The 15,070-nt window shown below is 43.2% G+C and overlaps 1 protein-coding gene across 1 annotated transcript in view; it reads right to left on the bottom strand.

The window, feature by feature from the left end:
• The window catches only part of LOC127441516 (glutamate receptor ionotropic, NMDA 3B-like), a 91,436-nt gene that overhangs the window by 8,542 nt on the left and 67,824 nt on the right, over positions 1-15,070 (bottom strand). The window contains exon 7 of the mRNA XM_051699039.1: positions 7,376-7,540. Coding sequence (XP_051554999.1) covers positions 7,376-7,540 — 165 coding nt within the window. The remainder of the gene's footprint in view (positions 1-7,375; positions 7,541-15,070) is intronic.

Genomic DNA, 15,070 nt, shown 5'->3' with positions numbered 1-15,070 from the left:
ATTAATGTGTTGCCATGGCAATACTATTTAAGATATCAAATATCCCTTGACAGTTTTACATCAGCAGTGTCTTGACTTTATTCAAAATAATTTTGAAGCAATTCATGAAAACATAAGAGGGCTATTTCAAAGTCTGTTAAAAATACCATACTTCCAGCTGCCAGTTGGTGGCGCTATGACCATGACCCATAATAGTCACATCCATGTGATCAGCGCCCATTACCAAACATACAGCTACATTTTCATCAAAATCACACAGTGCACACAGAAGATATAAGGGACTTCCTGTTTCCCATTTTCTGCCATAAATGTATTGCTTCACCATGGTGACACCTTTCAAATTTTAAAAATCTGGTCGCAAGTTAGCATCTACAATGTCTTGGCATGATGTTGCACAAATTTGGTGCCAGTCACATAAATCCCTTAGGATGAGTATTTAAAAGTTCAGAGCCTGCGATTTTCAGATTATCCAAAATGGCCAACTTCCTGTTGGGTGAGCTAATGACTGTAAGTATGAAAGTTATTCGGCTTGATGAGAATTATATACGTACCAATTTTGGTGACTGTAGGTGAAAAGGATGGTGCTACAGAGCCCCCCCCTTACATGCCCAATTTTAAGGGGATGCTACAGAGCCCCCCTGTACACCCCCCCCCTGCAACTTTACCCAGCCCTAATGGCCGATGACTCTGATGCGTGTGCAAACTTTCAAGAGTTTTCACACATGTTAAGTACCCCAAAAGTACAGAAAACCTTGAAAAGAAGAAGAAGAAGAATTCTTAGAAGAGCAATAGGGCCTCTGCACTTTCAGTGCTTGGGTTCTAATAATAATTATCCTTAGAACAATAGGGTCTCCACACTTTCAGCACACGGGCCCTAATAATCCTTTGATGAACAATAGGGTCTCCGCACTTTCAGTGTTTGGGCCCTAATAATAATAATAATCCTTAGAAGAACAATAGCGCCACCACACTTTCAGTGCTTGGGCCCTAATAATCCTTAGAAGAACAATAGGGTCTCTGCACTTTCAGTGCTTGGGCCATAATAGTAATTATCCTTAGAACAATAGAGCCTCCGCACTTTCAGTGCTTGGGCCCTAATAATCCTTTTAAGAACATTAGGGCCTCTGCACTTTTAGTGCTTGGGTCCTAATAATAATCCTTAGAAAAGCAATAGGGCCTCCGCACTTTTAGTGTTTAGGCCCTAATAATCCTTAGAAAAGCAATAGGGTCTCCACACTGAAAGTGCTTGGGCCCTAATAAATGTCTATTTTTTTCAGCCTGTTGTATTACTATTTATTTATTTATTGCACCTTATTCATTTCAGATACAGCTATTGAATATTGTTATTTACATAGGCTAAATATACCATTAATGAAATATTGTTTTATTACGTATCGTACTTTCATGGGGATATAATTTATTACAGCTGACAGTTACGTGAGCAAACAAGGTTTGAGCATCAACCGTAAAAAGATCAAAATGAAATTCAAGGATTTTTAACACTTCTGTGTACAAATTTAAAGGCTGTTTATTAGATCAATAGAAGTAAATGTCATATTATGCAACTATGCATTACTTTACGTTGAGCTTATGACCTACTAGTTAAGTCTTGCCTTAAGAACAGGTGGTGCAACCAAATTAAGCACTGACTTAGTTACAAACTAACTAGTAGTTACTAAGCCCTTAGTGTGAACTTTACATCTCACCTTGAGTAAGACCTTGCACAGCTAATGCAACCCTACCCTGGTGTTTACTATCGCCAGTTTTGAATCAGAACTAAAGATGTCAGACTCACAAATGAATCGTTATTCTGAGTCGGTTCTGTACAATGAATTGGTCACACGTGATAGTAAAGAGGTCTGAATCAATCTGAATTACTCAGAAAGCTCACGTGCACGCTGGTGAATCATTTGGTGAGCCCTCTCACTTACCAAAACACTCACGGAATATTTTAAAATAGACCTTTTTCACACTCTGGTTTTGGAACGCGGAAGTAAAAGTTTGCAGGGTAAACTTCGACAGTGGTGAATGGGAGTGAATGGGAGATCACAGCAAATATTATTTTCACTTACCATTTGGTTCAAGACCAAAAGAAAAAATCCACTATTACGTATGAATGACTTTCCAGAAGAGGAAAAAAATAGAGAGAGGTGGATTAAAGGTGCACTTAGCGATTCCTGAGAAACACTGTTGATATTCGAACTCAACTGCCAAAACAAACACACCCCTCCCTTCAGTTCTCCTTTGGAAGCTCCGCCCCCCAAATTCATGCAAGCGAGACAGTTTTACACACACCAGCTCCAGACACTTACAACTCTCCTGCTACTAAATCTAACATCACAACAACAGCATATATGGGTTCTGTGAAACATAGCAACATTTATGTTGCCCACCTATCAAGAAGAAAAAGAGCAACTTCTGCATCCATCTTCAAGCCTTTTACCTCTCCATTGCTGCATTGCTGTTGACACGGCTCCTAGCCCTTGACTTACATAATTCTTCCTTTTTAGTTTATATTCATCTGACCTTTTTCTCTTGGTCTGTTTCTCAGCCATTTGTCCTCCTTGGAGTTTTGAAAGTTTGCATCAGCCAGATTTACCATCGCTCTTCTAATAAATTTCCCTATCGCCCTGCCCCCACCCCCCATCCTGTGCACGCACAAGAACCACTCCCTGATGCTGATTGGCTGGAGTAGTGTTGTGTGGATCGGTCCGATACACTTTGTTTTTGTCCCATTTACAGTGCCAGGGCTGTGTACAAATACTAGATTTTTTTTCAGCTCACCCACAGAACAGACAGCTAGCAGACTGTGAGGAGATATTTGCAGAATTTGACAAAAAGTGTATTGGATTAGAATTAATGAGTGCGCCTTTAAGATAGTAAAATGGGATAAGATGCCAAATTTACCATGGTTGTGTCTCGTTTGGAAGGCTGCATGCTAGGTAGGACGCGTCCTTTGAAGGCTGCAGTATACCGAGTGTCCTCCTTTAAACAACCCTCGTTTAAATGAGACGGCCTTCGTAGGACAAATGGAAATGTAACGTAACATGGTTGCTATGACAGCACGCCGCTCTTTAACAAGTGCTTTGAGTGAGAACAAAGTCCCTCTGGAAGGGAATGTATGAGGTACATTTTAGGAGAGTTATAATGATGTAAAGAGAAAAGAAAATAGATTTTACAGGTGTACTTTTAGTCTAATACTTTATTTTAATTATATATTAATATAATTTTACATATTATATACTCTGCACCCATCTACTGAGGTACTTCAACTTGGGAATTAACATTCCTTGCGTTTGAACATCATATTTACGGGCAAACTGGCGTCATTATTTTAGACATTTCCGTTGAAGCAAAGAATTGTGGGTTGTGAGTGCCCATGAAGGATACACCTCATGCATTCCTCCGAATTCCCGTGAAAGAAGGTCGCATTCGAAGGCTGCATTCGAAGTGTCCTACTTGCTTTTCTGAAACGAGACAGCCTCGATGATGTATGCGGCCGACAAATGCGACCTCCGCAGGACGCATCCTTCCAAACGAGACACAGCCAATCACTCTCTCAGCAGCTGTATTTGAAACCCCCTTGCAGCTGTGCTAATTAATTTTTTTAAACTAATTCCAGGGTAATATAAGACAAAGCATAATGTTATAAATTTACACTCAATATTTTAAATATGTATAATAAAAAAAAAGCGAATAAATAAGGCTGAAACGCTACATCACAGTCTGTGAAAAAGGTCTATATGGAAAATAAAGATAACTTTGGTTGCAGTGGATCTGCAATCAATGGAAATCAAACATGCAAATGCATCCTATTGTTTGCCAATGATGAAGAAGGTCTTTATTAAGTTCAACACGTGTGCAGCTTGTGAACGGCACTTCAGGTAAAGACATTTTACCACCAAAAGTTTATCAAAACATTTAGTAGCCTACATGAAAACACATAAAAAATTACCATGGCATTATCATGTTTTTTGGACATGTACCATTACCTGGGGGTGTAACAGAGTAAAACTTGAAATGTTGGGTAATTTGAAGTTCAAAATAAAGAGGAAATGTTTTTCAATATAATTGTAATTGTTCTGTAAAAAGAAATTATATTCAGTCCTGTTAATGGACAAAATGTGTTCTCTAGTGGGGGAAAGGGGAACATCTGGTAGAGTTTTCTCGCACCTACCATCACGTTTCTCTCAGTCTGAGTTTGGCTGTGAGAAAGACGGTAGGTTGAAATGTGCTCCACTCCACCAGTACTAAAGAATTAATTCTTTATTTTCATAATTTTACATGTATATGTCTAACCTGTTAAATAAGTGCTTAATGAACAACTGTAAATGTATTATGTGCAAATTTTAGCATAGTATTTTAAGATGCAGTGTTTCTTTATCAGCTAATTTGGGAAAGATATAGGCTAGCTTTGCTAGCGCTGTACAACATATAACATTGTTCAGGGCAATGAAATGCCTGCGCAAGTGTGTGTGATAAAATAAACGCTTGATTTTTGCACTTTAGTCTGAATTTGGCTGTGAGAAAGATGGATGAGTTTTGGAGCGGAGAAAGTGTTTTTGACAGTGTTTATCCCCCCACTGTTGATCTCACAGATCGTGAGCAGATTAAAAACAGATATGCCAGCTCAATAAAGAGGATGAACTCAATCTGCGCTTGACTAGCATCATCATTTATAAGGGACCAGAAAAGAAGGGGGTTACAGGGAATTACCCTGAAGCACCATTTAAATTTAATTGTACAGTATATAAATATGGTAATCATATATGAAATTACCATGATAGCACCATGGTATTCTTTGAAGTACTTTGAAGCACCATGTACAGAATAGTACAAAAATATGGTAATTGTATCTCAAAGTACCATGGTATTACTATCTGATACAATCAGATATCACACTGTTATTGCCCACATGTGTTCACACACACCCACACACACATGTTGGTGCAGCTATCATTTTGAGGACGCTCCATAGACATAATGATTTTTATACTGTACAAACTATAGATTCTAACCCTAACCCTACCCCTAAACCTAACCCTCACAAAAAATGTTCTGCATTTTTACATTTTCAATAAAACATCGTTTAGTATGATTTATAAGAGATTTGAATTATGGGGACATTAGAAATGTCCTTATAAACCACATTTATAGCATAATACCCTTGTAATTACCAGTTTGTAACCTAAAAAAATGTCCTTGAAAACCACTGAAACCTGCCCCCCCCCCCCCCCCCCCCACACACACACGCAAATGTTGGTGCAGCTATCATTATGAGAACTCTCCATAGACATAATGATTTTTATACTGTACAAACTATAGATTCTATCCCCTAACCCTACCCCTAAACCTAACCCTCACAGAAAACTTTCTGCATTTTTACATTTTCAATAAACATCGTTTAGTATGTTTTTTAAGTGATCTAAATTATGGGGACACTAGAAATGTCCTCATAAAGCACATTTATAGCATAATACCCTTGTAATTACCAGTTTGTAACGTAGTCCTCGTAAACCACTTAAACCTGTCCCCCACCCCCACAAGAAAGTACATGCAGAAATACAACAGCTAGACACAGAATTAAAGGATAAGATGAATAGTATATGTAAAAGTTTTTATACAGAAGTGTTCAAAGGACATTATGTTCAAATGGGCATGGGTTTGTAGAGGTAGTATGTATAAACAAGAATTTACATGTTTTTACATGCACATACATTTCATATTGCACCATACTGTATACTGTATTGCACTATACTGTACCATGGCATAAGCCCTTTTTGGGCAGGATTAGTTTTCTAAACGACGTTTGAGTTACAATTATTATCACCTGACGTCTGTGATTTCATGTACGGATTCAGACGGGACTAAGATCTCCATGTTTATTACAGAGCTGGGAGTGTCTGTTTTCTAGATGTGGGCATTACAGATGGTTGAACACATTGAATTAATTTAAGTGATAAAATTAATGTATCTTTTAAACTTTATCTGTTTAAGTTTAAAATGACTTATCATTTAAAAATCTATTTTAAATAACTTTATTTATTTATTTTTATTTAATTGTAATTAATTATACATAATAAATTACTTATTTTAAAAAGCCTATTAAAATAAACTTCACATGAGTTTATAAAAGTGGCTGCTTACAATAAACCTACTGAAATAAACAATACTTATCTGTGAATTATACAAATATAACATTATGTAATTGAGCGGAGAAATTACGATGAGTATCTTACTTTACCTGAGCAGTTTCCACGATTTGGCTCTCCTTTATAATTTTATTTTTTAATTTTTCTGTCGGATGTAAAAAAAAAACATCTACATCCAAATTGAAAGGTGCTCAGCAGGCGTTCTAGACAGTAGTTTAAGTAGATCAAAATACATGAGGAGAAGCGTTGTGAAAATTCAATATAAAGCAATCACATGCTTTTGCATTCGGACAGGATTATATATCTCAGAGGACCCCTGAGTTTGCCGAAAAACAGTAGGTAATTTGCTCTGGAATTTTTACAGAGGTTGTGTGAGAAAAACACAGATTTGTCAGATTCGGACGGGATTAAAATCTACAAAGTACGTCTGTGAAACACAAATTTCTCTGACCTCTTCAGGGAAAACTAGTCCTGTCCAAATAGGGCTTTAGATAAACATCACGTGATTAGTATTTTAGATGTTTAGTCTACAGGATGCTCTGTGCATCTTAAGTAGCTTAAATGTAGTAAGCTACTTTTGGCGTGTAGCTTGTAGTGTAACTTGCTACTTTCTCTGAAGTGTGGCTTTAGTTTAGCTGAACACATTTTTTGGAGTAGTTGGTAGCTTAACTAGCTAAATTTTTTGAGTAGCTTGCCAAACACTGCACTGTTGTCATAAACAACAGTAGCAAAATAGTGCCCTTCACTGATGACTGTTATGAATTTGAATATGTCGTTAAACCTGAATGATCCGTTTCAATTACTAAATTTGCATTTCAACGCACAAAATGCTTGACAGACAGAACGCACATAAAAGTCTGCTGATTGGCTGATCAAAGAATTTGACAGCAGTTTGTGGCCACATTATTATCAATAAAAGTGATTTGATTTGATTTGTTTGCGGTTTACACAGTCCAATGCTAAACCAGTGAGATATCTCAGGACACTTATTTTAGGAACATTTTCTGCATACTATTTCATAAAAACACTAATAAACAAACATACAACAAACAAACAAATACGTAAAGCACATTTAATGTCAGATTTCATTGTGACAACTCCTAAGAAATATTCACTGGAGTAAAAAGTTAGATAACTTGCCCAGGTCTCCCCTATGTGTTTTTGAAGGTTATTAAACCATCATGCTGCTTTTTCATTTGTAGCATATGGTGGCACGAACTCACCTGACTGGTGTGGAGCCAGTATTTGAATCTCTGCTGGTGGCGGAGGTGAGGCAGGATGAATCTGAAGAAAGCGTGCTCCCCCAGCAGAGTGAGTAAAGCACCCGCCACCCCCACACACAACAGCACGAACAGCCCCGAGAAATGCTGGATACCCATCTGTAGAGTCTGCGCACACAATATAACAAACAAAATCACACACAGTCAAACAAGAGAGGATCTCTTGTCATTACAATAAATTACAGCTCTACTGCTAATTGCAACTTAACCACAGTACTTTATTTGAGTGGGTCTGTCATTCCAGAGACCAAGTATTATCATCAATAAGAATTGCTGAAAGTCTACCAGCAATCAAGTTATTGTCCCTCCATCCAAATATGCATATTTCCCTGCTACACAGTATCTAAACAGCAGTGCGTCAAATGAGTATCGTGTCTGAATACAAGTATTTATGATACAGATAATAGATAATAATGATTAATTTTGGCTTTAATACAATGACAATACTGTATACAGTATATCTTAATAAAGTAACACTCACCATTTTTCATACACAGTATAATGTATATAATTTATACATGAAAATATATAGCGGTCTGTATATTTCATGAATAGGGTCCCTCACAATCATTTCATCATATTACGGGGTCCTTCTTGACATTAAAAAGTTTGAAAAACCCTGTCTTAGTCTATGATCTCTTCTGTGACAGACTGATTTGCCTTGACTATTCTCAGGTTAAAAGAAAACAGACATAGTTTCAGTAACTATAAAATCCACAATTGAAGCCATTTTTCCAGTGTTAGCATAGTAGTTGCTGCATTTTTCCTTTGTAGGGCAGAACAGGTACCAAGAATGTTGTTCCTTGTGGTTAAATGGTGCTTGTTTAACCATGCCCAAAAGAACTGTTTTTTTTTTTTTAACGGTTGTTTTTAGTATACCATAGGTCAAAGTTAGTAACTAACTCAAAGTGAGCTCTTCATTGAATTCAGAACATTCTATGAAAGTACAGGAATTCAGACGCAGCCTTTGAGACCTTGGTGATTCCCCCCGTCAATATGAAGGAGCTCTGCACAGCTGTGTACACCTCTAGGGGACAGAGCAGTTAGGTAGACGACCTGCCTGACCCATCATTATTTTCCCCTTGGGTGCTGGAAGCACTGACTTCCACAGAGAAATCCATCATTCCTCTGCCATGGCTTTGATCTGGAGATAGAAGGACTCCTGCTGGCCAGAACTAATAACAATTTTATAAAGTATCACCATTCTAATTTAAATTCAAATCACACTGATTTTGCATTGTTGGAAAGGGAAAAATATTCCACTTCCTGTCGGTCATATGTGTGGGACACACTTTGTGAAATAAGACACTTCTTTCCAAAAGGAGCACATGTCAGTGGACAAAGGGCTTTTCAATACTGTCTAACCATTGCACTGATGTTGCATCCCCATCTAGTCCTCACATTTTGAGGGGCCCTGACCTACCCACTCTGATGATTATTGAGTTGCATGCACAGAAGACAGAAAATACAGTAGGACACACTGATTGACACGATGGATTGGCAGTGTAAAGACACCGCAGGAGCTTTGCAAGTTCAACAGCTTTTCTGTGAGGTGAAAGAAAGTTTTTAGAACTGAACTCCATTCTAGAATCGTGGAATTGCTTCCCTCACATTCATGCTATGGTAAAATATTTAATAAATTGTTTAAAATTAGAATCTTCCGCACAAACCCGACTTGATATATCCCACCAGTTTCCTATCTGTCACTCAATCAACGTTGTGTCGATGTAGTGACACTAGGGGTCACTCTTGGGAGCCCCAAACACCTCTGATCTTTGAGAAAAGGCCAATGGGAATTGGCGAGTGGAATTTGCATGCCACTCCTCTGGACATACAGGTATAAAAGGAGCTGGTTCGCAACCACTCATTCAGATTTTCTCTTCGGAGCCGAGCGGTTGTATTCACTGAGCTGAATTCCTCCGCCGATTCATTCACCTACAAACTGCTGGATTTAAAAACTGGCCCGGCCCCGGCGTGGAGCCACCCGCAGGAAGCAGATGCCTCCCGTCTCACGACCCGCCGCCAAGAACCCGAGAAAGGCTTCAAAGCACCCCTGAGATGGGCGACCCAGGGACGTGGAGACCCGCTGCAGTGGAGGTTGTGAACAGACCACTCCATCCCACGGTGGAGGGCTGGGAGGAGAATCTTTTGTTCCCTTTTTCTTTGATTTCGCCACATGCCCAAGGGGCTGCAGTACCAAATTTTCAACAAAAGAGTGGTTTCCTTATACCCTGGGTCACATACCCGGTGCTCATGGCCGTCGTTATCACGACCGCCGGCCACTGTCCCTTTATGGCAGGTATGGCGCTCCAGGGGCGGCCCCCCCCCCTCTGCACACCCAGCTGTGGCACAAACACGGCCATGCCAGGCCAGTTCTGACGGACTGCAGGGACGATTTCCCTCCTCCCCCGTACCTGACCGGTCCTATGGTGGGTATCCGGAGCCAGGTAAGTGCTTCGATGTCCCCAGGCTCAGCACAGCCACGGGTTCGGGGCTCGAGCCCCCTCAACATGGCGCCTCAGGCTCCACCCCACCGCGATGCCCCACCTGCCGGTAAGTCCGACGTGATTGTCTCCTTGGTCCCCCTTGCCCGGAGTTTGGAGGCTTGGCTTGCGCTCTCCAACCCGTCGTGATGGCTGACCTGGACCGTCCGACTCGGCTATGTGATTCAGTTCACCTGGCACCCGCGTCCACTTCCCTGCATGCGGAGATCGCGACCCTTCTGCGGAAGGACGCGATAGAGACTGTCCCTCCAGCCGAGATGAAGAAGGGGTTCTACAGCCCCTACTTCATCGTACCAAAGAAAGGTGGTGGGTTGTGGCCAATCTTGGACCTGCGAGTACTGAACCGGGCCTTGCACAGGCTCCCGTTCAAGATGCTGACGCTAAAACGCATTTTAGCAAGTGTCCGGCATCAAGATTGGTTCATGGCGGGAGACCTGAGGGACGCGTACTTCCACGTCTCAGTTTTACCTTGACACAGACCCTTCCTGTGGTTTGCTTTCGAGGGCCGGGCGTACCAGTACAAGGTCCTCCCCTTCGGTCTGTCCCTGTCACCTTGCATCTTCACAAAGTCGCAGAGGCAGGCCTTGCCCCGCTAAGGGAAGTGGGCATCCGCATCTTCAACTATCTTGACGACTGGCTAATCCTAGCTCACTCTCAGGATCTGTTATGTGCGCACAGGGACCTGGTGCTCAGGCACCTCATCTAGCTGGGGCTTCGGGTCAACTGGGAAAAAAGCAAGCTCTCCCCGGTTCAGAGCATCTCTTTTCTTGCCGAGCATGCGCAGTCGGTGCTGAACTGCCTGAATTCATTCAGGCAGAGAACGGCGGTCCCACTGAAGCAATTTCAGAGGCTCCTGGGGCATATGGCATCCTCAGCAGCGGCCACACCGCTCGAGTTGATGCATATGAGACCACTTCAGCACTGGCTTCAGACTCGAGTCCCGAGTTGGGCATGGCACCGCGGGACACATTGCGTGGCTGTCACAACGATCTGTCGCCGCCTCTTCAGCCCTTGGTCGGACCTGGCGTTTCTTCGGGAAGGAGTTCCCCTTGAGCAGATCTCCAGGTGTGTTGTCGTCATGATGGATGCCTCCATGACAGGCTGGGGCACCGTATGCAACAGGCACGCAGCCGCTGGCTCTTGGACTGGCCCGTGACTGCATTGGCACATCAACTGCCTCGAGTTGCTGGCAGTACTGCTCGCCCTGCGGAGGCTTCGGCTGTTGATCCAGGGCAAGCATGGGTTGGTCCGGATGGACAACACGATGACGGTAGTGTACATCAACCACCAAGGCGGCGTGCGCTCTTGTCGCATGTCGCAACTCGCCCCGGGTCTCCTCCTCTGGAGTCAGCAGCGTCTCAAGTTGTTGTGAGCCACTCACATCCCGGGTGACCTCAACACCGCTGCAGACGCGCTGTCACGACAGGTCACCCTCAGGGAAGAGTGGAGACTCCACAACTAGGTGGTCCAGCTGATTTGGTGTTGATTCGGGCAAGCACTGGTAGACCTGTTTTCTTCCCAGGAATCCTCCCACTGCCCGTTATGGTGGGCAGTGGGAGGTGGGAGCCCTGACCGAGGCTCCCCTCAGTACAGACGCGCTGGCACACAGCTGGCCCCTGCAGCTATACAAGTATGCGTTCCCCCCAGTGAGCCTACTTGCACAGACCCTGTGCAAGGTCAGGGAAGACGAGGAGCAGGTTGTCTTAGTAGCACCCTACTGGCTCACCCAGACTTGGTTCTCGGACCTCACACTCCTCGCAACAGCCCCTCCAGTGAATTCCCCTGAGGAAGGACCTTCTTTCTCAGGCACCATCTGGCACCCACGACCAGACCTCTGGAATCTCCACGTCTGGCCCCTGGACGGGACATGGAAGACCTAAGTGGCCTACCACCTGCGGTGGTAGACACAATCACTCAGGCTAGGGTCCCCTCTACGAGGTGCCTGTATGCCTTGAAGTGGCGTCTGTTCACTAAGTGGTGTTCTTCCCAATGCGAAGACCCCTAGAGATGTGCAGTCGGGTCAGTGCTTTCCTTCTGCAGGAGAGGCTGGAGGAGCGGCTGTCCCCCTCCACCTTGAAGCTGTATGTGGCCGCTATAGCGGCGCACCATGACGCAGTGAATGGCAAGTCTCTCGGAAAGCATGACCTGATCATCAGGTTCCTTAGAGGCGCAAGGAGGCTGAACCCTCACAGACCGTGCCTCATCCCCTCGTGGGATCTCTCCATGGTCCTGCGGGGCCTGCAGGGAGCCCCCTTTGAGCCCCTGGAGTCAGCTGAGCTAAAGGCACTGTCCTTGAAGATGGCATTCTCCTTGAAGACTGCCCTCCTGACTGTACTCACATCCATCAAGAGGGTAAGGTACCTGCAGGCGTTCTCTGTCAGCGACACGTGCCTGGAGTTCAGTCCAGAATACTCTCATGTGGTCCTGAGACCCCGACCGGGCTATGTGCCCAAGGTTCCCACGACCCCGTTTAGGGATCAGGTGGTGAACCTGCAAGCGCTGCCCCCCAGTCGCCGTGTATGTAGAGCTCCTCCCCCCTGGGTAAGACCTACCACAGGGACCACTCCGCATGCGACACTGCCGGCATGACTCGGTAAGACCATGTGACGTATTTCCACTCACTACCCTCCCTTTGGGCGTGGTCTCCGTGGTGTCTTCCCCTTGGAAGTGACACTCCCCCGACATGGACACTTATGGACCCCAGTCAAGGTAAACGATTTCCACTCTTTTTGGGGAGAAAAAAAGAGGAGAAGAGGCCACGGCTGGGCTAGCCTGTCCCCATTTTTTTGTGCAGTCGACTTGTCCCCGAGGTGCAGGGGACCGTTCGACGCTCGTAGGAGCATTGGGGGAGGTTACGTGATGGCCAGGTGTGCTGACTACGAGGCACACAGCGGTCTGCCTGTCTCGCACCGCCAGTCCACATAACGCAGTTCAGCTTATTGTGCCATTTTGTAAAGGACCCCTAGTGTCACTACATCGACACAACATCAAGTGAGTGACAGAGAGGGAACGTCTTGGTTACTTTTGTAACCTCCGTTACCTGATGGAAGGAACGAAATATTGTGTCCCTCTTGCCACAATGCTGTACTACTCGCTGAAATGGCCGGGACCTTGTCTTGACTCCTCAGCACAAAACCTGAATGAGTGGTTGCGAGCCAGCTCCTTTTATACCCATATGTCTGGGGGCGTGGCATGCAAATTCCACTCACCAATTACAATTGGCCTTTTCTCAAAGATCAGAGGTGTTTGGGGCTCCCAAGAGTGACCTCTAGTGTCACTACATCAACACAACGTCTCGTTACCTCCATCAGGGAATGGAGGTTATGAAAGTAACAAAGACAATTTACTCTTTCAATATGACAGAAATCTAGAAAGACGAACAGACAATATTTCAAATCAAAATCAACAAAAAAGTATAAGAGAGGGCTAAATTGCCCAAAATACCACGATACAAATACTTGTGCATGACTTCACCACTTGTGATGATCACACGTCTCATTGTTCGTGTAGGGCAAGATTTGCAATCATTGGTCATCTAAAATTGCACATATTGGGACTGCAGTACGATGTTTAGTGTCACTACATCCCTCACAGTCCTGCTATCTCTGCTTGTTAATTTGTTCATTTTCAACATTTAACAGGATTTGCTACAGCCCTTTGTTATGATGTCTGTACCCTTGAGAGTTAAAGAAGAGGATAGTGGAAAATGCACATGCAAAAAAGCATACATGCAAACTTGTCAGCCTCTGCTAAGCTCTGGCTGACCTTAGAGGCCATCTGAAGTTCAGTGCTCACTGCAGTTTGTGATAACTAATCCAAATGTCACTACTGATTTTGCAGAAGAGCATATCATGTCTGTTTCCCTGATTCCCTCAGCAACTGAAAAAAGACAAAGACTATTTACACCAACAACCCTATTTTAAGACTGCTATGTGCTATGTAATATGGCATATCTTAAGCGCGAAATCACTTAGCATGGCCATGAAGTTTTGTTTTTTTCATGCAAGTCTAGGCATAAATGGGGTGGCGAAATTATGTGTGCAAAGCGCAAGCGATATAAATGAAGATCGCCCATTGTCATTGATAAGACATTGGTTGCTAGTGAACAACATAAATATAGACCATTTGTGTCTTACATTATTTTGGGCAGTAACTGCGTACTTCTTGAATGTCAGGTGTATCTCTAAGACATGCTCTTTATACAGTACCTGCATGGAAAAGGCTGTGCTTGTTGGGACTAACTGGATGTTAAATTATAGACTATACTATAGAACAGTGGTTCCCAACATTTCCAGGAGACCCATATTTTAACATTCAAAATCTCGAATGACCCCCTGTCCTGCGAACCCCCCAAATTAAATTACTGACATGACCAGTATATTCATTTGTTATTTGTTGAGTGAAATTAACACAGCTCAATGAAAACAACTAGCAAAATGCACAGGTTCACAAGAATAGATTTTCCTTGTAACAGAAGCAAAATATAATCTGTTAATATAAATATCAATGCATCGGAGGAGAAATCACAAATGTACAAATGTATTCATTTTACTTAACCTTTAAAACTTGGAAATATAAAACTAATAATTTAAGAACATTATTATTGTGGGATGGGATATTCACCTAATAATTATACGCATATTTATAATATTTATTGTGAGCTAGTCAAAAGATCCCTGAAGTTATGGAGTCTATTTTGATAGTACGGCTTTTCCCAAAAAGAATAAAACTCCCTGGGTTTACCTACTATCTGAGGGTGTTTGGTTCTCTGATGGCTCTACAGTACAATATGAAGGAACAAAGCTATATGCGTTTGTAACGGGAGACAGCTGGTAAGTGCGGTGTAAACCTCACTCCCCTGGCCTCGAGGCGCACTAGCGATTGACATTTGGGGCTGTAGCCTTTAGCCTCCTCTTTAGCATGCCCGCCTCCCATGCCGGAGATGCCTGCTCGAGTCCCATTTGGAGCGGGTCGATCAGTACTGGTTACAGTTGTGCCGTGACCCGGAGGGGAGTGAGGTTTAGTGGTGTTGGAGTGGTGGTGGCGTAGTAGGCACATAACTGGTAATCAGAAGGTTGCTGGTTCAATCCCCACAGCCACCACCATTGTGTCCTTGAGCAAGGCACTTAACTCC

The sequence above is a fragment of the Myxocyprinus asiaticus genome, chromosome 5 (genome assembly GCF_019703515.2).
Source record: "Myxocyprinus asiaticus isolate MX2 ecotype Aquarium Trade chromosome 5, UBuf_Myxa_2, whole genome shotgun sequence".
NCBI classification, from domain to species: domain Eukaryota; kingdom Metazoa; phylum Chordata; class Actinopteri; order Cypriniformes; family Catostomidae; genus Myxocyprinus; species Myxocyprinus asiaticus.
Note: the sequence above shows the minus strand (reverse complement) of the source record. Positions and strands in the feature narration are given on the sequence as shown.